Source organism: Piliocolobus tephrosceles, chromosome 1 (assembly GCF_002776525.5).
Source record: "Piliocolobus tephrosceles isolate RC106 chromosome 1, ASM277652v3, whole genome shotgun sequence".
Lineage (NCBI taxonomy): Eukaryota > Metazoa > Chordata > Mammalia > Primates > Cercopithecidae > Piliocolobus > Piliocolobus tephrosceles.
The window spans coordinates 32,843,605-32,868,436 of record NC_045434.1 but is presented as its reverse complement, the minus strand read 5'-3'; the positions used below and the strand labels follow the sequence as shown (position 1 = coordinate 32,868,436).

General features: G+C 41.8%; 1 protein-coding gene, 1 long non-coding RNA gene and 1 other non-coding gene across 9 annotated transcripts in view; 1 reads left to right on the top strand and 2 right to left on the bottom strand.

The window, feature by feature from the left end:
- On the bottom strand, positions 1-24,220 carry LOC111539373. Its single transcript, XR_002730651.3, has 3 exons — positions 23,533-24,220; positions 1,835-2,110; positions 1-225 (listed from the first exon to the last, which is right to left on the bottom strand). It is a non-coding gene; the product is annotated as an uncharacterized LOC111539373 (long non-coding RNA).
- On the bottom strand, positions 13,598-13,659 carry LOC111539390. The gene has a single exon (XR_002730663.1). It is a non-coding gene; the product is annotated as a U7 small nuclear RNA (small nuclear RNA).
- COP1 (COP1 E3 ubiquitin ligase) overlaps positions 23,916-24,832 on the top strand; it is a 264,958-nt gene continuing 264,041 nt past the window's right edge. For all 7 annotated transcript variants that reach the window (XM_023207226.1, XM_023207224.3, XM_023207222.1 and 4 more), the window contains exon 1: positions 23,916-24,832. Coding sequence is in view for 6 of the 7 variants with exons in the window: in XM_023207224.3 (XP_023062992.1) it covers positions 24,426-24,832 (407 nt within the window). In the remaining variant the exon portion in view is untranslated.

Sequence of the window (24,832 nt, the reverse complement as noted above, 5' to 3'; positions counted from 1 at the left end):
GGAGGCCTCCGAGTTGTCCGCTTCTGGTGGGGTCTTCACTAACAAAACAGACGCGTATGTCTTGCCTCTCCTCCTCAGTAAATCAGTTCCAAATTCAAGTCTCACGTCTGATTGTCAAAAGCTAAATGACAGGCCAGGCGTGGTGGCTCACACCTGTAATCCCAGCAGGTGTGGAAACTCCCATCATAACAGAAGGTGAAGGGGAAACAGGCACATCTTACATGGCTGGAGCAGGAAAAAGAGAGAAGAGGGAGGTGCTACACACTGTTAAGCAACCAGATCTCATGAGAACTCACTATCATGAGAACAGCATGGGGGAAATCCACCCCCATGATCCAATCACCTCCCACCAGGCCTCTCCTACAACAATGGGGATTACAATTTGACATGAGATTTGGATGGGGACACATATCCAAACCATATCACTTGGATTGGGTTTCAGTGTACTTCTGTAATTCAGTGATCTTTGTTCTTATCCATATTCTGAATTCTGTCTGTTATTTCAGCCATCTCAGCCCAGTTCAGAACCCTTGCTGGAGAAGCAATACAGTTGTTTGGAGGAAAGAAGGCACTCCTGCTTTTTGAGTTTTCAGGGTTCTTGCACTGATTCTTTCTCATCTTTGTGGGCCTATATCTACCTTCAATCTTTGAGGTTGCTGACTTTGGGATATTTTTTCCTTTTATCTTATTTGATAATATTGAGGGTTTGATTGTGGTATAAGGTAGATTCAGCTGACTAGTTTTATTTCTGGGAAATTGTAGAAGGCCAATGCTCAGTTTCCAACTTCTGGAATGCATGCTCTATTCTGGGGGACTTGTACTGGTTCCCAACTTTGTTTTCTGGCCCTTGAGGTAGGAATCCACTGTGCTATGGGTGGCATAGGAGACAAGGTACAGCAGCCGCAACAGAGTGCTAGTGGGTGCCAGGGTGCCTGCTTTCCTGCAGGTGATCACCACAGTGGCAGAGACAATGCACCTGGGGGAGTTGGTAGGTGTTGAGGGACCTGCTGGCAACTGTGTGTGCAGCTGCACTGGTGGTGGTGTTAGCTCAGGGGCAAGATGCTGGCAAATGCAGGTCTGGTTGCCTTCTCTGTGCCCTGCAAACAGGAGGGATCACTCAATGTTGCAGAGGATCTGCTCTTCTCTCATAGTGTTAGCACAAGGGTGGGCATTGGTGGGGGAAGGGCTGGCTGATTCTGTGCTTGCCAAGGCTCTGTCTGCAATGGCGGCTGGTGGGGATGGGAGGATGGACTGCACTTCTGCGCACTGATGGTCAAGGAAAGCAAAATCTGCCTCTGTAGACATTGCCAGCAAAGTGATGTGGGGAGTTGCCATGGGCCTGGGGGATGCTGCAGTATGGGGAGGGAGCAGGCGGGCTGGTTTGTGGCCATAGGGGCTGCCCAGCTGGAGCTGCCAGTCAGGCATGGTTTTCCAGTCACAGAAGCAATGGTGTGGGCCCCCAGGGCACTAGAGACTGCTCTGCAAGCAGGTGTTACCATGCTGGGCCTCCTAGAGAGGCCAGCAGACCAAGGGGTGCTCAGGTCAGACCAGCCTCACCTGATGGGGAAGACCACCCTGCAGAGATCATATCTGACAGTTCCCATAGGGCTAAAGTCTTCTATGGGAGCAAGTCGAGCCTAGGATGGCCATCCCCGGCCGTGCTCCACTACAGACACTCCTGCAGTATACCCACATCAATGGCTTGCTGCCCTTACCCCTTCTCTAAGCAGCTCTCCTGCCAACTCAAATGTCCATGATGGTAAAGGGGTCTTCTCCTACAGGGGTTCCAGAGGCCCATGGCAACAGTGGGTTGTTCCTTGCCAATTCAACTCACCTGATCCCCCAGAGCCATTGTAGGCCAGGAACAAAAACTGGTGTGCAGTAGCCCTGTACCACATTCCCAGCTTTCGCTATCTTCAGCCCAGCTTCTGTGTCTTCTCTCTGTCTACTATTGGTTTCTTCCCTCTGAAGATCTGTTAGGGGCATTCCAGTCATCTTGGTCCCGCAGTGGGAGCTCTTCCACCTGGCTGTGTCTAGTCAGCCTTCTGAGTAAGATCCATTCCTGACTCCTTTTCTTTCTGATTCCTCTTCTTCCAGATAAAATAACATTCTATTAGCCAAGAGAAGTCAGGAAAAAAGGGGAAAAAAACCAAAATAATGAATTTGGCAAATTGAAAACAAGTAACAAAAATGATAGACTTCAGTCTAAACATATCAATAATTTTGTTAAATGTAAGAAGATACAGATAGGTTAAAAAGAAAAAGATGAAAAAGATATATCATGTAAATGGTATGCAAAAGAAAGCTGAAAGTTTTATTAATATTAGGCTTAATGGACCTCAAGACGAGAAAAATAAAGATGGAGATATTTTAATAAATGGATCAATCCATGAAGAAGACTAAAATCCTAAAATGTAGGTAGCTTAATAACTGAGCTAAAAAATTGATGAAGCAAAAGCTGACTGAACTAAAGAGACAAGTAGACAAATTCACAATCAAAAGTAGAGATATTGGCTGGACGCAGTGGCTCACTCCTGTAATTCCAGCACTTTGAAGACTGATTGGGAAGATCGCTTGAGGCCAGGAGTTCAAGACCGGCCTGGGTAACATAGCAAGACTCCATCTCTACAAAAATAAAACTTTTTTAAATTAGCCAGATATGGCAGGTGGCACATGCCTGTAGTCCTAGCTACTTGAGAGTCTAAGGCAGTAGGATCCTTGAGCCCAGAAGGGCGAGACTGCAGTGAGTCATGATCATGCCACTGCACGCCGGTCTGGGTGACAGAGTGAAACACTGTATCTAAAAAAAATAAACAAAAGTAAACATAAAAAGAAGTGAGAATGTTAATTTTCTTTTTAATAATTAGATAAAAATCAGTAAGGATATAGAAGATCTTAAAAAAATTATCAACCACCCTAACCTAACTGAGCTTTATAAAACAATTTACCCAACAACTGCAGAATTCACATTCTTTCTTGTGCACACAGACCATTTGCCAAGATGGACCTTATGCTGGAACATAAAACAAGTCCCAATATATTATAAAAGTTTGAAATTTTCCAGAGTATGTTCTCTAAGAACCAAAATTAAATTAGATGTTAATAACAATTGAAGATTTTTAAAAGCCTCAAATATTTGGAAATTAATAAACTTCTAGTAACTAAGCAAAGAAGAAATCATAAGAAAAATTAATAAATATTTGAATCTACATAATGATAAAAATATATCAAAATTTATTGGATAGAGCTAATGAGTACTGTTAAACAAAAATTACAGGAAGCTATTGTTCTGGACTAAACTCCTTCACTAGGCCCCAACAAAGTAGAGTAAAAAAATCACAACGAAGTCAGTGATCACTGAATTGAAACGGAGCTGCTCTTGTTGGTATCAGAGATATCAGGAGAGAGAGAGATAGCCTAATTTCCCAAACTGGCCAGTTTTAATCTTTAATCGGCATGATAATGAAGTTCCCTCTGTTTTAATCCTACGATAAAGAATTACCCAATTAACTTGATGTTAACTAATCAGCCATCTTTCTCTTGTTCTGACCGCCTAGCCCTTCCCTAAAAAGAAAGTAACTTTGAAAAGGCCAATCCACTATCTGTTACTTGTTTCTGCTTTCTTCAGTCCTCTTAATGTCCATAAAGCCAAACTCTTCTGCTGTATACATGAGAGCACTTAGCCTATTTTATGGAATAAATTGTTACCTGAAATTTATCTTTGACAGTACTTAGAGGAAGTTTATCAATTGATTTACAAAATGACGCACAACAAAACCAATTTTTTTCTCATCAATGTGATAATGAAATGATGTTGAAGAAAACAATGTTATTGGAAGATCTGCTGTGCACTGTTCGCTTAAAGTTGCAGTTCCCAAGAACCTACTGACAATGTTAAGTGAGGACTTACTGTATCTTCAAGTTCACTAATTCTTTATTCTGCCAGACAATCTTGAGTTCCTGCCATGACTTTTATTGTTCTTCTTGAGCAGCCAGAAAAGACTTCCAGGGAATTTTTTTATTTCAATTACTTTACTTTTCAACTCCAATATTTCCGTTTGGTTCTTTATAGTTCCTATCTCAATATTGTTATTCTCTACTTGATGTAACATTGTTATATCTTCCTTTCCTTTTTTTTTTTAATTCAAGACAGAGTCTGACTCTAGCCCAGGCTGGAGTGCAGTGGGCTCAATCTCAGCTCAACTGCAACCTCTGTCTCCCAGGTTCAAGTGATTCTCGTGCCTCAGCCTCCTGAGTAGCTGGGATTACAGGCACCTGTCACCACACCTGGCTAATTTTTGTATTTTTAGTAGAGATGGGGGTCTCACCATGTTGGTCAGGCTGGTCTGGAATTCCTGACCTCAAGTGATCCACCCATCTTTACCTCCCAAAGTGTTAGGATAACAGGCGTGAGCCACCGCACCTGGCCTATCATCCTTTACATCTTTAATCATATTTTCCTTTAGTTCTATGAACATATTCATAATGGCTAGTTTGAAGTATTTTTCTGTTAAATCTGACATCTAGTTGCTCTTATGGGCAGTATTTGTTGCATGTATGAACTAGAATTTCCTGTTTTTCTTTGCATTCCTCATAATTGTGTTAACAGTGGCAAATCCATATGGCTCTGCAGCAACTCAATTTTTGCCTCCTTGGAGGAAAGAATTCGACTGAGGGGCATAAGGCAGAGTGAGAGATTGAGGCAAGTTTTGAGCAGGACTAAAGGTTTATTAAAAAGTTTGCAGAGCCAGGCATGGTAGCTCACGCCTGTAATCCCAGCACTTTGGGAGGCTGACGTGGGCGGATCACTTGAGGTTAGGAGTTCAACACCAGCCTGGCCAAAATGGTGAAACCCCATGGCTACTAAAGACACAAAATTAGCTGAGCATGGTGGCACGCATCTGTAATCCCAACTACTTGGGAGGCTGAGGCAGGAGAATTGCCTGACCCTGGGAGGCGGAGGTTGCATTGAGCCCAGATTATGCCACTGCACTCCAGCCTGGGCGACAGAAAGATACTCTGTCTTAAAAAAAAAAAAAAAAAAGTGGGAGCAGGAATGAAAGGAAGTAAAGTACACTTGGAAGAGGGCCAAGCAGGCAAATGGAGAGATCCAAGTGCACTGTTCAGCCCTTGACTTGGAGTTTTATACTTTGGCATGGTTTCAGAGTTTGCATTTCTTCTCCCTTGATTTTTCCCTTGAGGTGGGCTGTCCACCTGTGCAGTGGCCTCCCAGCATTTGAGAAGGGCTGCACGTGCAGTGTGTTTACTGAAGTTGTGTGCATACTCATTTGACATGTTTTTCTCCTACCAGTTGAGTGTTCCTAGAGGAAGGTCATATACCAGTTAAACTCCACCATTTTGCCTTTTAGTGCACATGCATGAGCCCACTTGCCCAATCCTGAGAGCTCATCAGGAAGCTGCTGCTGACCAGCTTCAGGTTTTTTTAATCTATTGGGAGACTGCCTTTCCCGGTACTGGGTGTGACCAAATATTATTTTCAATAGACAGTTTAACAAGTTCCCTACCATCACCTGATGGTCACTTGACATTCCCAAGGGTGGAGGGCCCTCTTTTGCCCTGTTCATGTCTGCCTAGCTATCTACTCTAACAATTTTTTTGTTGGAAAACAGAAATTTTAGATAACATATTTTAGCAATGGTTATTCTGCCCCACCTTCTTTTCTGGGACTTGTCATTTGATTTTTTTTTTGTGCGTTAATGATTATTTGGATTATTTCAGTGAAATCTATGCTCCCCCACCACACATACATGCACGTGCACCCACACAGCAACACACTCAGACATACACACACATACACACACACACAGTGTTAAAACTCTGATCTTGCTCCTTAAGGAGGTACAGCTCTAGGTATGCTCAACCATGACCCTGGGATGACAGTTGCTTGCTTTCTCTCTTTGACCACATCCAGCTGTTAAATTCCACTAATTGCTGTCTGATTGCTCTATTGCTTTCAACAACATCCTGGGGGGCAGAAATTACTCTACAAACTAATGCAGTCAAATGTGGCTCCCGTAAAGTAATGGTTTTTTAGGATAGTGTAATTTTTCTGACCCCAAAAAGACTCCTCCTGGCTGTTTTATTCCCAATCTTTTTCTAATTGTTTTACACAACCCCTCCACTGTTTATGCTTTTAGCCTTGAACTTCTCTAGCTGCTTTACAAATGAAGTCAATTTCCTTGGGAAGAGATTAGAAGCTATCTGTTTTATGGCTTTCCTCTCTCCCCAGGCCAAATTTCTGATTGGTGCTGGGGACAATAGCAATAGCAAGCTTCTCTCTGAGTGATACCCTTGCTCTGGGAGTTGAGTGGTTGGTGAAGTGGGTGCAAGGCAGCAGCCTGAGGTCCTCTCAAGAACTATAGGGCCCCAGTATTCTCAGTGCACTGGGACCAAGGCCTGGATTGTTCTTGTCAAAGACAAAATTACAACAAATTTAGTTTAGAGATCTTAATTAGCTCTATTTGTAATTCTAGAATCAGGCAACATTTCATTTCCATTGGAAAGTCTTCCAGTGAACTGAGCAGAAGAGGTTGGTTTTATAGACAGAGAAGGGCTGAAGAAGGCAGAAGTAAAGAACAACACATGTGTTATTTACCTTTTTTTCTCTAGAGACAGGATCTCGCTACGTTGCCCGAGCTGGAGTACAGTGGCTACTCACAGGTGTGATCATAGCACACTACAGGCTCAAACTCTTAGCTTAAGCAATCCTGCCTCAGCCTCCCCAGTAGCTGGAGTCACAGTCACATGCCACAGTGTCCGGCTTAGTTACTTTTTGGAGTTACTTTTTCTTGTAAGGCAAGGACAGGGTGACAAAACAATTTTTTTGGGAAAAAAAAAAAAAAAGCAGAGAGAATGTCATTATCATATTGATTAAAGATATAAACTGGCCTACTTAGGAAATTAGCTGTTATCTTGCTCTCCTGATTTCTTGGAAGGTCACATAGCAACTTCATTGAGGTGTAGTGATGTTGAACTTTAGCATGGGTGACTCTGTTTTGATTTTTAGTCTGATCTGTTGGGGCCTAGTATAGAAGCTTAGTCCAAAACAATGGTCTCCTATAATTTTTATTTGACATTCTTTTTCTTTTGTTTTTCTGTTTTGAGGTTTTGTTTGTTTGTTTGTTTGTTTTTTGAGACAGGGGCTCACTCTGTCACCCAGACTGGAGTACAGTGGTGTGATCTTGGCTCACTGCAACCTCTGCCTTCTGAGTTCAAGCAATTCTCCTGCCTCAGCCTCCCAAGTAGCTGGGATTACAGGCGTGCACCACTATACCTGGGTAATTTTTGTATTTTTTGGTAGAGACAGGGTTTTGCCATGTTGGCCAGGCTGGTCTCAAACTCCTGACCTCAGGTGATCGGCCTGCCTCTGTCTCCCAAAGTGCTGGGATTATAGGTGTGAGCTACTGTGCCTGGCCTTTATTTGACATTCTTAACTCACACGATATCCTTTACTTTCCAAGTTAGTAGTCATTTGCACGTCATTGGCATAGCAGTACCACAGACACTCACACATGTTCCTTTGATATTAATAGAACATTTCAGTTCATTCTTTCTTCTGCCTACTGCAATCAGGACGTCCACATTTTAAAATTATTCCCTCCTAACAATAAAAAATTCTTTAGTTACCTTCCTGTAAGTTGAAACAAGTTGGCCTTCCTGCCATTTTCCTTTGGAAAATATGAAATAATTATATCTTCATTCATATGCAAGGCTTTTTATTTTTTATTTTTTTACCAGATTGAGGGTTAACCCTCCTCCCTGGCTTAATTATGGTCATCCACCCTGAGAAGATAGGCCTTTCTGAGATTTATTCTAACTAAACAAAATGTAATACTTGTTACACATTTGATATTCATTGAAGAGTTTCTCTAGGGTAGCATGATCCCTGAACTCTGAAAACTGAAGTAAGGTTGTGGAAACTGAAGACTGAATTTTTTTTTCTTTTTTCTTTTTGACAGGAGACAGGGTCTCACTCTGTTGCACAGGCTGGAGTGCAGTGGTACAATCATAGCTTACTGCCTCAAACTCCTGGGCTCAAGCAATCCTGGCTACCTCAGCCTCCTGAGTAGCTGGGATTACAGGCGCGTGCCACCATGCCTGGCTAATCTTTAAATTTTTTGTAGAGACAGGAGTCTCACTATGTTGCCCAGGCTGCTCTTGAATTCCTGAGCTCAAGTGATCCTCTAGCCTTGGCCTCTCAAAGTGCTGGAATTACAGGCATAAGCCACTGTACCCAGCCAATAGTGAATTCTTTACGTACAAGTTTCAGTTTGAAAGGGTATGAATATAGGAGAACTGAACTGTAGGGAGAAAGAGTATCCAATTACTCTGACACTCAAACTACTCTACCCAGTGATTAAGAACTGTCTGCAGATCTTTTGGTCAAGAATGAGCCTGTGAGCTGCAAGATTCAAATGGCGAAGCTCCTTTTGCCATCCTTGCAAACACATGGCAATGAAAAAGTACATACGAATATAAAGGACTTAGCTCAGCTAAAACATAAGAAAAGCATTTTCTTGACTTGAACAGATGACTTGAACAGATGCCTATCTGAAGCTACAGATCTGGGTTATAGAATCAGAAACCACATAGATTACAAGAGTACAATTTCTGCGGGGCAAGTGGAGTTTTATTGAACTAGTGGCAGGCACCAAAGTCAGGCTTACAGTGTAAAACTGAGTATTAAGAAGAGGCTTGCTTCTTATACACTTAGATGTAAAGGGGTTTTGGCCTATGTCCAGGGCTTATAGTTCACATCTGGTAGCTTCTTGGATTAGGAGAAATGAGGTAAACCATTGTTCTCCTGGCAGGATATGAGTCTTATCTATTGGTTAATGTAAGACTCTTTTCAAATTGGGGACCTGGGTAAACTGGATAAAAGTCACAAGAAATCTGCAAAATATAAGAACATAAACATGGGGATAAGTAAAGCAAGACAAACACAAAGCAGAAAAGCCTGCTCCTCAAGCTGCACTTACAAGGATATTTCTGTAGGTGATAGGTATGTCCACTATCTTGATTGTGGCAATGGTTTTGCAGGTATATACATGTTAAAACTCACTAAACACTAAATATGGGTAGTTTACTGTATGTCAGTTTTTACTCAGTGAAACCTTTTTTAAAAAATACTTACAAAACAGTTTTAAATTAGTAAAAATAAATGCATGATAAAATAGGTAATCAGCTCTAATACCAAAAAATTCTATCTAGAAATGAATAACAAAATAATTTTCTGAAAATAAGTATGATATGAGAATGCTTAAAATCTTCAAGGAGTAAAGGAAAGAAATAATATACAAAAAGTAAGAACAAGGAAATAATGAAATAACAAGAAAAAGGTGGATATCAATCCAAGAGCAGGAAGATTTAAAAAACAAATTATTTAAAAATCTGGAAATGTAAAATATAGCCATTGTGATTAAAACACAACAGAAATAATAGGTGCTATACTAAATAAAATCTAAGAATTAGTAAACTGCAAAAGTCTGAAATATGGCTTAGAAAAATAAAGAAACGAAACATCTGAAAAAGGAACTCATGAGAAATAGAGAATACATAGATGGATTCTAGAAGAATTGGGGCAATGACGAAGGAGTGTAATTTAAAGAATAGCTGAATTTAAAAAAAAAATTTGTGCATCCACAAATTGCAAGAGCATACTGACCAGGATTAAACTCACAGATAAACAAATGTAGAAAATCAAGAACAAAGAAGAATTCATAGATTAAAAAATTGGAGGTGGATGGACCACTTCAGCTCAGGAGTTTGAGACCAGCTTGGACAATGTGGCAAAACCCTGTCTCTACAAAAAACACACCAAAAACTAGCCAGGTGTAGTGGCGTGTGCCTGTAGTTCTGTTACCAGAAAGGCATCCTGATCTAAACCCCCAGAGAGGGTTCCTGGATCTCATGCAAGAAGGAATTCAGGGTGAGTTCATAAAGTGAAAACAAGTTTCTTAAGAAAGTAAAGAAATAGGCTCTTGATCTGCTTGCTTGAGCCTATCCGACTCTGTAGAGTGTACTCCATTTCAATATATCTGTGCTTTTCTTATGTTAAAACAAAACAAAACAAAACAAAACAAAACAAACAAAACGCTTTGGGAGGCCAAGGCAGGTGGATTACCTAAGATCAGGAGTTCAAGACCAGCCTAACCAACACGGTAAAACCCTGTCTCTACCAAAAATACAAAAATTAGCCAGGTGTGGTGGCACATGCCTGTAATCCCAGCTACTTGGGAGGCTGAGGCAGGAGAATTGCTTGAACCTGGGAGGCGGAGGTTGCCATGAGCCAAGATCACACCATTGCACTCCAGCCTGGGCAACAGAATGAAACTCTGTCTCAAAATAAAATAAAATAAATAAATACATAAATCAAAGGAATAAAAGAATGGCTACTCTATAGGCAGAACAGTGTCATGAGCTGCTGGTTGCCCATTTTTGTGGTTATTTCTTGATCATATACTAAACAAAGGGCAGATTATTCATGAGTTTTCTGGGAAAGGTGTAGGCAATGCCCAGAACTTAGGGTTCCTCCCCCTTTTAGACCATCTAGGATAACTTTCTGACATTGCCAGGGCATTTGTCGTGGCACTGGTGGGAGTGTCTCTTAGCATGCTAATGCATTATAACTAGCGTGTAATTAACCATGAGAATGATCAAAGGTCACTCTTGTTGCCATCTTGGTTTTAGTGAGTTTGGGCAGGCTTCCTTACTGCAACCTGTTTTATCAGCAAAGTCATTTATGGCCTGTATCTTGTTCTGACATTCTGTCTTATCCTGTGACTAAGAATGCCTTAACCTCTTGGGAATGCAGTTCAATAGGACTTAGCCTTATTGTACTAAGCCCCTATTCAAGATGGAGTTGCTCTGGTTCAAATGCCTCTGATCATTCTAGCTACTCTGGAGGCTGAGGCGGGATGACTGTTTGGGCCCAGGAGGTTTAGCCTGCAGTGAGCTGTGATCCCACCACTGCACTGAAACTTGAGTGACAGAGTGAGATCCTATTTTCTTTTCTTCTGAAAAGAAAATAAAAAACAAACAAAAGAATGAAAATAAACAAGCTAAGTGACAGTTTCAGAAGAATAACAGAATAAACCCAAACCATGTAAATGTTAATTCTTTATTTAAAAATGTAAGAGAAATACCCCACTACCACACTTACAGCTAATAGGAAATGGCATCTAATTAAACATATAAATATATAGCAAGACCAACCAAGGGAAAAAAGAAGGAAGAATGCACAAATAATAAAATTATATATGCGAAGTGGAAGAGAAAACAGCATAAAATATAGAATCAATCAGTAGAGGTTTTAAAAACCATAAGCAGGCCAGGGGTGGTGGCTCACACCTGTAATCTCAGCTCTTTGGGAGGCGAAGGCAGGTGGAAAACTTGAGGCCAGCCTGGTCAACATGGTGAAACCCCCTGTTTACTAAAAAAAGAAAAATTATCTGGGTGTGGTGCTGCACACCTGCAGTCCCAGCTACTTGGGAGGTTGAGACACAAGAATCACTTGAACCCAAGAAGCAGAGGTTGCAGTGAGCAGCAATTGTGCCACTGCACTCCAATCTGGGTAAAAGAGCAAGACTGTGTCTCAAAAAAAAAAAAAAAAAAAAGAAAAGAAAAGGCAAGTTGATGTCAATAAATTTTAAAATTTAGATACAATAAATTATTTTCTAGAAAGAATACATTAAATACCAAAATAAACTGGAGAAAGAAAGAAACTGAATAGCTCTTCCAAAGTATCAAAAACAGATGATATCTTTCTTACATAAACTTTCAGAGAAGGGCAGAGGAAAGGAAAGTTACTCAACTCATTTTAAGGCTAATATAAGCTTGATATCCAAACCAGACAGAAACAGCATAAGAATGGAAAGGTGTAACCAACCTCACTTGTAAACACAGACATAAATACCTTAAAATATAAGAAAAGTGAATGAGTAGTATACTTAAAAAATTATTATGATGACCAGGTGGAGTTTATTTTAGGAGAAAAAAGATGTAATTGACTAAATCAACAGATTAAAATATATGATAAATTATAAGCAAAACAGCCATTGGCAATATACACCTCTTATTCTTGATAGAAAATCCTACAGCTTGGAAACAAACAAACAGCTTTAATTTGAAACCTACAACAAAAGGCATATAGACAGTATAAAGAAAAAACTATAGAAGCATTTGCATTAAAATCAGTAACAAGAATGCTCTCTATAGAGCAGGAAAAACTATTTGCAATTCACAAAGAGCCAATTTCCCTAATATTTAAAGAGCTCCTATAAATATATACCATGTTTGTTTCTCCAACTAGAATGAACTCTTCTTGAGGATGAAAACAATTATCTTTACTATTCATCCCCAGGACATGAGATAGTGCAGGGCATACAGAATTGTTATATAGTTGTTACATAAATACATAATTGCTCCATGGTATTCCTGGGATGTATTAGTCCATTTTCACATTGCTATAAAGATACTACCTTAGACTGTGTAATTTATAAACAAAAGAGGTTTAATTGACTAACAGTTCAGCATGGCTGGGGAGACCTCAGGAAACTTAGAATCATGTTGGAAGGGGAAGCAGGCACCTTCTTCACAAGGTGGCAAGAGAGAGAAAGAAGCCCAGGGGAAACTGCAGCTTATAAAACCATCAGATCTCTTGAGAACTCCCTCAGTATCACAAGAACAGCATGGGGGAAACCACCCCCATGACCAATCACCTCCCACCAGGACCCTTCCTCAGCACCTGGGGATTACAATTCAAGATAAGATTTGGGTGGGGACACAAAGCCTATCCATATCACAGGACTGGTTCCCGAAGCCAAGCATATACCAAAATCTACAAACGCTCAAGTCCTGCAGTCCACCCTACAGAGCCCACACATAGGAAAATTCAACCCTTGTGTACCTCGGTTTCATATCTGGTGAATAATGTATTTTCCAAACACGTTTGGTTGAAAACAATCCATGTACAAGTGGACCCTTGCAGCTGAAACCAGTGTTGTTCAAGGGTCAACTGTATTTGTTGAATGTAGTAGACTGCCAAAATAGCTTTTTACTTCTTGTAAAGAGTGATGCCTTCCAAGCTCTTTACACTTCAGAGCTGAAACAAGAAGGTGAACAAGTTTTTGGACAGTTTGCTTTCAAGAAAAGTTTTTTAGAAGCAGAAACACCCAGGCCGAGTGGTGCATGCCTATAGTTTCAGCTACTGGGGAGGCTAAGGCAGGAGGATGCTTGAGTGCAGGAGTTCAAAGCTGTATGTGTTGCACTATGATTGCATCTGTGAATAGGCACTGTACTGCACTCTAGCCTGAGCAACATAGCAAGACTCTGTCTTAAAAAGACAAAAAAGAAACCCCTAAAAACTGAACATTAAAAAAAAAAAAAAAGTGGAAAGTGTGGCTTCAGGCAAAAAGTAAGTAATGTTAACAAATTCCTTGTATTTGAAAGGAAGCCTTGGAAAAACTGATAGGCATCTATTCAGACTCCAGCTGTCATAATTCCCAGGCCTATAGTAAAAGTTTCAGCATAAAAGCCAAGCCAGCCATACCTTCTGATTTCTGAGCATTGTCTAAGTGTCAGTCTCCTTGAATCATTTTCTAAACTTGCTAGACAAATTCTAAAAGGGCTGTAACACTCTGAATAACGTTTTCTGACGACCAGGACATACAGACCATGAGGCAACACTAGCCTCTGTACAGAAAGAAGAAAATTTTGATCAATTGGAACAAAATGCCCCTTAACAAAATTTTGGTTAAGCTTTCTCCTTCCTCCAGACCCCTAAATTTTGCCCCACCATTATCCTGAAAGAGCATACAGCTCCTCCTGAGAATAAACTGGCCTCCAATTAAAAATAGTCTCTGATCTATCTGATCACATCACCCATTTGCCTCACTTCCCCACACCTGGTTCTTTCTAGCTTTGTTTACTCCTTATAAAAGACAAACTCTTTTTGCCTAAATTTCAAGTCACTTGTAGACCTGTGGTCAAAGCATTTTTCCCACTACAATTTTCTCCCCCGACAGCAATCATTCTTTTGAATAACGTCTCTCCTTATTAAGTCTGGATTTGACTTTTATTCCACAGTCTCCCTAATAATTTATCTTGCTATTGCCTACCCTGTGATATCCCAAACCTAAGGGTTTCAGGTTTTATGATTAACCTTAAGTTAATAGTCAAGATAAAATGATGAGACACCACATGGAACAGATTGCTGCTGTTGCAGCTGAGGTCCCTGCAGACCCGTTAGCCTCCAGCCAATCTAGCAGCAGATTACAGACACAGAAGGGAGTCCCAGTGAGACCTAAAGGATTTCCCATCTGAGCTCAGGAGAAATTGCCAAAGTGTGGAGTCATGAACTAAATACGTGAATATGTTTAAGCCTCTAAGCTTATGAATGTTTGTTATGCAGCAATAGATTAAGGATATATTGACTGAATACATGAAAGAATAAAAGAATGAACAAACATCAATCTGGAGACTGTGCTGACTCCTAAATAAGAAGGCAAACAAGGATCTCCATAGCAGATTGTTACTGGGGCTTCTGATCCAAGATGATATATAGTATGTGATCTGACACAGATGAAAATATGTCTTTTGAGTATATTTTTGAAACATCAGTTGCTATGGGGGTGTTTGGAAGTGCATCAAATGGTGTCACCCACTAAAAATATGGAGTCATGATATTAAGAGAATACTAGTGAGTTCTTAGTGAGTCACGCATTCACCCTAGACTAAAAAAATCTTCATAATGTTGTAAAGAAAAGTCAAAATTACGCAGAAAGTTGGATTAGTTTTTAAGGCACTTGTAAAACATGAGAGTATATTAATTCAAATCTATTCAGTAAAAATACAATAACCCTTCCCTTTATATACCAGGTACTTTTACCGGATGCTGGGAATAAACTAGTAAAGACATAGTCATCAAAATCAAGAATCTGAGTCTAAAACTGAAAGATATTGACAATTACAATAGTAAGTGCAAGGACAGCAGTTAAGGAATTTATTGCCTATGTAACTTTATATTTTGGGATAGCGCTAAGATCAGACATGGCTGGATTTAAGGCTGAAATGATGTGGTCAGAATTTCATTTCCCTCCCTCCCTCCCTCTCTCTTTCTCTCCTTCCTTCCTTCTCTCTCTCTCTTTCGTTTGAGACAGAGTCCCACTCTGTTGCCCAGGCTGGAGTGCAGTGGCACAGTCTTGGCTCACTGCAACCTCCACCTCCTGGGTTCAAGCAATCCTCCTGCCTCAGCCTCCCAAGTAGCTGGGACTAATTTTTTTACTATTTACTGGCTATTTTTTGTATTTTTAATAGAGATGGGGCCCAGCTAATTTTTGTATTTTTAGTAGAGATGGGGTTTCACCATGTTGGCAAGGCTGGTCTTGAACTCCTGACCTCAGGTGATCCGCCTACCTTGACTTCCCAAAGGGCTGGGGTTACAGATGTGAGCCACTGTACCCAACCATCTCTACTTCTTAACTCTGCTTTCCTCTGTTGGTCTCATTCATGGGTTCCACATGGTAGCAAGATGGTACCAAGACGGTGAAAACAGTTTCAATCCCAATCTGAAGATCTCTTTTGCTTCAGATCCAATGAGAAAAGCAACAACAACAACAACAAATCAAAAACAAAACACAAGCTCCTCTTTCTTGAATCATTTGCCCATCCTTGAACCAATCTCTGAAGAAGGCATTGTGAATGTGATTCACTGGTTTAAACCTGGATTATATGCTACACTTCCTGGAGTTTTGGGCTCTGTTGAGAACCACATGGACAGAAAAATAAGAAAGAGCACAGATCCTCAAATGTTACCAGAAGTTAGGCAAATGGATGATGGGGGTCAAAACACAATCAATGTGCACTATACAGAGCCTAGGGTTTGTCTTTCTTATTTACTGCAACATTTTACACACAGTTTATCATTTGCTTTTTTTTTTCCCTGAGACAGGGTCCCACTATGCTATGCTGCCCAGGTTGGACTCAAACTCCTGGACTCAAGGGATCTCCCTGCCTCAGTCTCCTGAGTACCTGGGACTAAAGATGTGCACCACTACACCTGGCTTGGTTTAACATTTTATGCTGGCCTTTGTCTTTGACATGTGGGGGTTTAATTTTTATTGTTCTTAATGTTGATAAATATGTCCATCTTTTTCTTACTGATTATTTGAGGACATTTAGCCAAATTCTCGATAATTCTCACCATGACATTAATTGATTATGCATTTTCTTCTCATGAGGAAAAAATGGAAATAAACTGTGACTCAATATTGTTCTCAAGAAACAATATTGTTCACCAAGTTCTGTGTGTGTCTTTCTGAGAAAGATACCTTTTACATTAGTAAAACAAACGGACATATAATTTTAGAGTTTTGTTGAATAAAATCTCTCTTCGAAGGTTAACAGCTATTGTTAAAAATGGCTCTTGGATACCTGTATTAATTTGCTAGGCTACCATAACAACATACCACAGACTAGGTGGTTTAAACACCAGAAATTTATTTTCCCACAGTTCTCAAGGCTAGTAATCCAATTTCAAGTTATCAGCAGATTTGGTTACTCTTGAGGTTTCTCTTAAATGTGTAGTAATTTGTTATGGCAACAACAAAAGGTAATACACACTGTGGCTGACACTGCAGAGGATGCCAATACTGAATTCAGCTTATAATTTCTTCAGAAGTATTATCAAGATCTAGTTACATCTTGGTACAAAGCAACTGTTTGAGAGTGGTATACAGCAAAGAAAGAATGAGGAATGGTGCATGAGAATCAATTTTTACTTGTGACAGTGGTTCAACGGATTGAAAACCAAGATGTGCTCTTGAATCATTTAGAGTGATGTGAAACAGAGATGACCCAGATTCAGCAAGGCAACCCTCAGTTGTTGAACATGGGGTGGAGCGCCAAGATTTTGGCCAACAGCTTTATTGCTTCGAACTATTATTTTCCAAACTGAAGGTGAAATACCAGTTTCTACTATCTCACAACAAAGTGATAAATGCAAATATAGCTGATGAACTGGTTTAATGGTAGATGTTCAGGTCTCTGTGTGAGGGACGACTTACAGTGTGATAAAAGACATACCTGCTGTACTCAAATAAAGCAAATTACGAAAATAAGAATTACCACACTGATTCAGAGAATAAGAGGAGTCATTGTCAGAGCTTGCCTTACTTCATATCACCCTCAAAGGTTAAAAATATGCCCCGAAAACTAACTTTTCTCCAAGGTTGCTATATACATCTAATCAAAGTTATTGTATCCAAATACCATCCATTCTTCAGGGTTGTTTATACAAGTTCAAAATTTAGTGGTACTTTAGCATTCTGTTTCTTACATAATTCAGTGGTGTAATTCTTTTGTTGCAGGCTTCTCTCCTGAGAACTTGGGCATGAGTCCAGGGGGATTGGGATGGAAGGCCATCTGAGAACTATTAATCACATTCAAGCTCATTCCTTCTCTCCGATAACCATGATTTGTCCCTAAACCAAACTTGTATACATCATTTCTCTTTGCCACCAGTTGAATTTCTTATCATGAAACTTCCAAGTTGCTTACGTAAAGAACACGCAATCTTTTTAGCATTACCGTACATAATCACACCCATAAATTACTCTAGGTTGGGCTTAACAAATCAGAACATCCAACATTTTTGAGCACTGACATGACACTTAAAGGAAATGCTTATTGGAGCATTTTGGATTTCAGATATTTGGATTTGGGATGCTCAGCTGGTACGTGTAATGTAAATTTTCGAAAATCCAGAAAAATCTCAAACACTTCTGGTCCCAAGCATTTCAGATAACAGATCCTCAACGTGTAACAGTATAGGACTCCTGCTGTGAACTCAAGTTAGTTCAGAACCTCTTTGGGCCTCAGAAACACTGGACCCTTTCCTCCTTTTCCACATAGTACTGATATTATATCTCATCATTTCATGATTTTTTTCTGTCTTGACTATGAACTTATATTAAGTTAACATTACATAGTATAAAAATAACTTCAGGAGTGATAGGAGTGGGTATTAGAAGCGCTATTATTTACTCACTACTTAAGGCATTAGGCAGAAAAATATCACTCACCATCTAGGAAGGAGTCTTGATGCAAATTACAATGGACAATGTACCGTTTTAAACATTTCTTGATTCCACCTATATCCACTTTTCCAGATCACTTTATACTACATTACAAACACAGGTGGTCAAATCTATGAAGCAAAAGACTTGTAACATTATCTGCTATGTTTCAATGTGAGGTGTTTTTTCCCCTTCTGCACTTTAATTTCACCTCATAATGACACCAATTGATGTGTTCTTATAGAATTCATTAGATCTAATTTTGTTTTGGCTTATGATCTTTATGTGGATCTAAACCTTCCTGTACCTTCATAAAATATGTATTCATTCACCATATATAAAACTATTAAATACTTTTCCAATCAATGTTGGTTTTCCTAATCTTGGGCTTTTTTTTTTTTTTTTTTTTTTTTTTAATTTTCTGTCATCCACACCTGAGTGTAGTGTGATCACAGCTCACTATAGCCTTCAATTCCTGGGCTCAAGCAATTCTCTCATTTCAACTCCTGAGAAGCCAGGACTAAAGTCATGCATCACCACAGTCAGCTAATTTTTAACTTTTTTTTTTTTTTATAGAGATGGGGTCTTGCTATGTTGCCCAGGCTGATCTTGAACTCCCGACCTCAAGCAGTCCTCCCACCTCAGCCTCCCAAAGTGCTGTTATTACAGACATGAGCCACTGCACCTGGCCCTCTGGTTAGCTTTTTTTTTTTTTTTTTTTTTTTGAGATGGAGTCTCACTCTGTTGCCCAGGATGTAGTGCAGTGGTACAATCTCAGCTCACCACTACCTCTGCCTCCCGGGTTCAAGGGATTCTCCTGCCTCAGCCTCCTGAGTAGCTGGGACTACAGGTGCGCACCACCATTCCTGGCTAATTTTTGTAATTTTAGTAGAGACGGAGTTTCACTATGTTGGTCAGGGTGGTCTTGAACTCCTGACGTCATGATCCACCCACCTCGGCCTCCCAAAGTGCTGGCATTACAGGTATGAGCCACTATGCCAGGCCTAGTTTAGCTTTTTAATACCACCTTCAGTTTATCTGACATCACTAATTTACCAGGAAAACCACATTAACTTAGTAACAAAACTCAACAGGAAACTATTGTTTACTCAGATATTTGGTTAGACAGCAATCTGGGCAAGCAGGTAGTAAACCCTGCAGGTGAGTCAGAAACCTGTTACAAAGGGCAGAGCTAGCTGCAGACGGAAACCAGCAGCCTTATCTTCCTAAAATACATTTGGATAAGACACCTCAGAAAGAATGCCTGGAAAGTTCAGTCCGCTTGGTAATTCTATTCCATCTTAACTCCATTAGACAGTATCAGTGCTTTTACTGGAAGACTGGATTTTCTCTGGTCATTTTTGTGGTTTATATTTAACAACATGATGGTATTCTTTTAACTATGTGGGTTTTGTTTTCATTTTACATTTACTTTCATTTTTTCTTGTTTTCTTCTATTTGTTACTTCTCCTAAGTTGTCTTCCTTCTTGTGTGTTGTGTGTGTTTCGCCATGCTTCCTCTTTTTTTCTTCTGCTTTCCCAGAAGATCTTGCCAGTAGAAATTAATAAGGACTGTGTACTTTCAGTCATTACATTTATGTATTCAGCCAGTACATTCATCTGGTACGAAAAGGAAATTCTATTGCATCACATACTTTCAGCTTCCTTTTGTGAATTTAGATTTTATAAAAAATACATTGCAAAGAGGTAATACTAAGCACTGATGATTTTTTTTTTTTCCCCCAGGAGACTTCTCAGTTGGGGTCATACTACTTTCTGTCTCAGCCCATTTGCTGCTGCTATAACAGAATACAACAGACTGGGTAATTTATAAAGAAAATAAATTTATTTCTCACAGTTCTGGAGCCTGGGAAGTCCAAGAGCACAGTGCCCGCATATGGGGAGGGTCACCTCATGGTGAAAGGCCCAAGACAGCATGACAGACAGAGAGGCAAGATGGGAGCCAAATTTATCCAGTTATTAGAAACCCACTCTCCTGCAATAACTAACAGTACTCCCCATGACCTAATCACCTCTTGAAGGTCTCAACTCTCAACACTGTTACAATGGCAATTACATTTCAACATGAGTTTTGGGGGATACATTCAAATTACAGCAGTCCTCAGAATAAGCAACTTGGAAGGAAACTCGCTCTGTCGCCCAGGCTGGAGTGCAATGGCAGGATCTCGGCTCACTGCAACCTCTACCTCCTGGGTTCAAGCCATTCTCCTGTCTCAGCCTCCCAAGTAGCTGGGATTGCAGGTGTGCACCACCACGCCTGGCTAATTTTTTATATTTTTAGTACAGATGGGGTTTTACCATGTTGGCCAGGCTGTTCTAGAACTCCTGACCTCGAGTGATCCATCCACCTCTGCCTCCCAAAGGGCTGGGATTACAGACGTGAGCCACTGCGCCGAGCCTGGAAGGAAACTCTTTCACATTCCCTACATCATCAATTACAGGACAGTGTTGTGTTTTTTTCCTTTTCTTTCTTTTTGAGGCCGAGTTTCACTGTTGCCCAGGCTGGAGTGCAGTGGCGTGATCTCAGCTCACTGCAGCCTCTGCCTCCTGAGTTTCTTGGGTTCAAGCAATTCTCCTACTTCAGCCTCCCAAGTAGCTGGGACTACAGGAGCATGCCACCACTCCCGGCTAATTTTTGCATTTTTTTAGTAAAGTCGGGGTTGTGCCATGCTGGGCAGGCTGGTCTCAGACTCCTAACCTCAAGTGACCACCTACCTCAGCCTCTCAAAGTACTGGGATTACAGGCATGAGCCACCGCATGCGGCCGATCACAGTGTTTTCAAAGTGTTAGTCACTTGCCTCAGATTCACCTGGGTGCTGGTACAAATGCACATTCATAAGGTGGAGCTCAGAAATCTGGTTTTTAACAAGCTCTCTAGGTGATTCTTCTGGGTACCAATGTTTGAGAATCATGGGGGTAGCAATATGTTTAGCAAATAATAGGTCCATAATAACTATTTGATGATATGTTACTAAGGGCATACTATACTATGCCCTTAGTAACTTCCAAATACGTCTCTCATGTGCTGAACTTTCTCCTTTGCCTTAACCCTGTGTTTTCAACCATTGCCTACTCCTTAAGTTTTTCTCCTCCCATTCTTTGAGTTTTTTTCATCCCACACTCATTCAAAACACTCAAAACTAAACCATCTACTGGACACCTCCAATCCTGTCATTAAGTTATTGTTATACCAGAAGTTATGTTTGGAGTCATTTCTGTTTGTTTCATCATTTTTAATTAACATATTGGCCATTGTGTCAAGCACTGAAATAGACGGTGATGAATACGACAGATATGGGTCATACTCTCAAGGATGGTAAAGACAGTTTTACAGAGAGAAATTAAACTTTATCCTATCAGTTCCTTAGTGTTTTTCTCAGAATATTCCCTTACTTTGTCACCATCCTAATCTAGAATCTTATTTATGCTCGAACTGCTTTAATTTTTCCTAGTCTCTTTGTTCACAATTTCCCACCTCTTCTGAAAGATTAATCTCCTGAAAAATTAATCTTTAAAACATTATAAATGTTTTTACCCCGCTTAATGCCTCATTTCTGTGAAAGTTGTCATAATCAAAATGGAATTACATGGGCTGGGTGGTACACACCTACAGTCCAGCTACTTGGGAGGCTGAGGCAGCAGGGTTGCTTGAGCCCAGGAATTTGGGGGCTGTACTGTGCTATAGTCTTCCCTGTGAATAGTCACTGCATCCTAGCCCCATCTTTTAAACAAAAGGTGGGGGGGAAGTCACTAATTGATTTTTTTTTTTTTTTTTTTTTTTTTTTTGTTGAGACAGAGTCTTGCTCTGTCGCCCAGGCTGGAGTGCAGTGGCTGGATCTCAGCTCACCGCAAGCTCCGCCTCCCGGGTTTACGCCATTCTTCTGCCTCAGCCTCCCAAGTAGCTGGGACTACAGGCTCCCGCCACCTCGCCCGGCTAGTTTTTTGCATTTTATTTTTTTAGTAGAGACGGGGTTTCACCGTGTTAGCCAGGATGGTCTTGATCTCCTGACCTCGTGATCCGCCCGTCTCGGCCTCCTAAAGTGCTGGGATTACAGGCATAAATTTTTTTAAAATCCCAAAAAATAGATTCAGAGGTCATGAAGAGAAGGGGCCTCATGCTTGCACACCTGATGACAAAAACTATCACAAAAAAAAAAACTGCAAAAGCCACAATCTTTTTTTTTTTTTTTTTTTTTTTTTTTTTTTTTTTGAGACAGAGTCTTGCTCTGTTGCTCAGGCTGGAGTGCAGGCACGATCTTGGCTCACTGCAACTTCCGCTTCCCAGGTTCAAGCGATTCTCCTGCCTCAGCATTCCCAGTAGCTGGGATTACAGGTGCCCACCACACCCGGTTGATTTTTGTATTTTTAGTAGGGACGGGGTTTCACCATGTTGGCCAGGCTGCTCTTGAGCTCCTGACCTCAGGTGATCCACTGGTCTTGGTCTCCCAAAATGCTGGGGTTACGGGCATCTGCCACCGCGCCTGGCCAAAAGCCACAATCTTACACAAAAAATACTTCCTCCGCGAAAACATCTGCCCGGCAACTTCCTATCCAGTCTCCGACTGGTGTCATCTTGTTACTGATTTTTGCAGCCAAGGATAATGATTTAAAAACAATTACGTAATTCTCATTTAAAAAAAAAAATTCGAAAACCTTTGTCTCCCTTTACCTCCTTGAATACGCACAGTTTACTAAGTCATGAGTATTTTCACAATACTTTACTCCCAAATAAATATATAAAAATCATAAAATGATAGAATTGAAAACGATAAAAATCACACAGTTCTTTCTAACTTCCACCCCTTAGAATGTAGCAAATGAGTATCTATCTATCTATTTTTTTGAGACAGGGTCTCTGTCTCACAGGCTGGAGTGCAGTGGTACGATCTCCGCTCCCTACAGCCTCAACCTGCCCAGCTCAAGCAATCCTCCCACATCGGCCTCCCGAGTAGCTGGGATACAGGCCTGCTGCCACCATGCCCAGCTAATTATTTGTACTTTTTGTAGAGACGAGGTTTCCCTGTGTTGCCCAAGCTGGTCTCTAACCTCAGGTTCAGCCTGATCCTCACCTCCAGGCTCAGGAGCCCCCGAGGCTCCCAAAGTGCTGCCATGACAGGCATGAGCCACCGCCCCCGCCTACAATAAATTTTCAATATTCTAAAAAAGACTACCAGAAATTGTGTATTTTCTGGTGGTATTAAATGCTAGGTTTCCTCGTTTTGTGCTAGAATTATATCAGATCCACAATAAACCTAGGTTCTGACTGAGCTGGGTCTGACTGGGCAAAATCTGTTTTACCATTATTATGTTCAATTTGGCAAACAGCTTTTCAAAATACAGGAGTGAAGTCGTGGTCTACTAATAAAATTGGTAACACTTGGTACAATGTTTGCAATTTGCAGAAAATTTCACTGACTTCATCTTAACTTATTCCTCACAAAGCTGTGGAATCACCATCAGTAGAGCAGGAGGCGTTGGTTCAATGCAGTGCTGTTTGCAACCTCTCGGAGCTTCTAGGTTCTTTCCGTGGGTCTCCAGCTTAGGAGAACCTTCATTCCGCGGTTCGGAAGCACCGGCCTACCCATCGTGAGGCAAGAGAGAACTTCTTCTTCCGGTTCCGGAACACGGTTCGTTCGCACGCATGCGTAACACGGTGACTCCGCGCTTGCGCCCATATTCCCCGCTTGAGGCGGATACCCTGGGAACCTGTGAGCGTCCGCGCCCGGCGCGCGCGTGCGCAGTCGCGTTTTGAGGGTTTCCGCCCCCTATATTCCCGTCTTTCAAACCACCCCACCACCTCTACCAATCATTCCACTCTCCTCAACTCTTTTACTGCATTAGGACGGTCTGCTCTCTGGCACGTTTTCTGGAGCGAAAACGGCTTGGGACAGAGAGACTCCCTTTGCCAGGGACCCAAGTCCCCGAGAGCGCGGCATTTGTGTCTGAGCGCAGCCCGGCTGCGTCCCCAGTTGTATCCCCTGCCGCGCCGCCTCTTCCGCCGCTCTTGCGCGCGCGCACGGCCGGCCACGGCGCGTCGGGGTTGGCTGCTGCCGCGACAGCTGCGGCGGCGGCCTCGACAGCGGTAGTGTCTTCTACTCCGCTTTTTTAGTTTCCTCCGCCCCCTCCCGTCGGACGCTGTTGTCTGGTTGCCTTAAAAAAAAAAAACGCAACTTTATTGTTCCTCAGCCCCACCTCCCGGCTCGTCGGGCGTCCTCAGGATGCACTGAGGCGGAGGGGAGGGGAGGCGGCGGAGGGTCGAGGTCTCGGTCCCTCTCCTCCGAGCGTCCGGCCGGAGGGGAGGGAGTCACGATGTCTGGTAGCCGCCAGGCCGGGTCGGGCTCCGCTGGGACTAGCCCCGGCTCCTCGGCGGCCTCCTCGGTGACTTCCGCCTCCTCGTCTTTATCCTCTTCCCCGTCGCCGCCTTCCGTGGCGGCTTCGGCGGCAGCGCTGGTGTCCGGCGGGGCGGCCCAGCCCGCCGGCTCAGGCGGCCTCGGGGGCCCAGTGCGGCCTGTGTTGGTGGCGCCCGCCGTGTCGGGCAGCGGCGGCGGGGCGGTGTCCACGGGCCTGTCCCGGCACAGCTGCGTGGCCAGGCCCAGCGCCGGCGTAGGAGGCAGCAGCTCCAGCCTAGGCAGCGGCAGCAGGAAGCGACCTCTTCTCGCCCCTCTCTGCAACGGGCTCATCAACTCCTACGAGGACAAAAGCAACGACTTCGTATG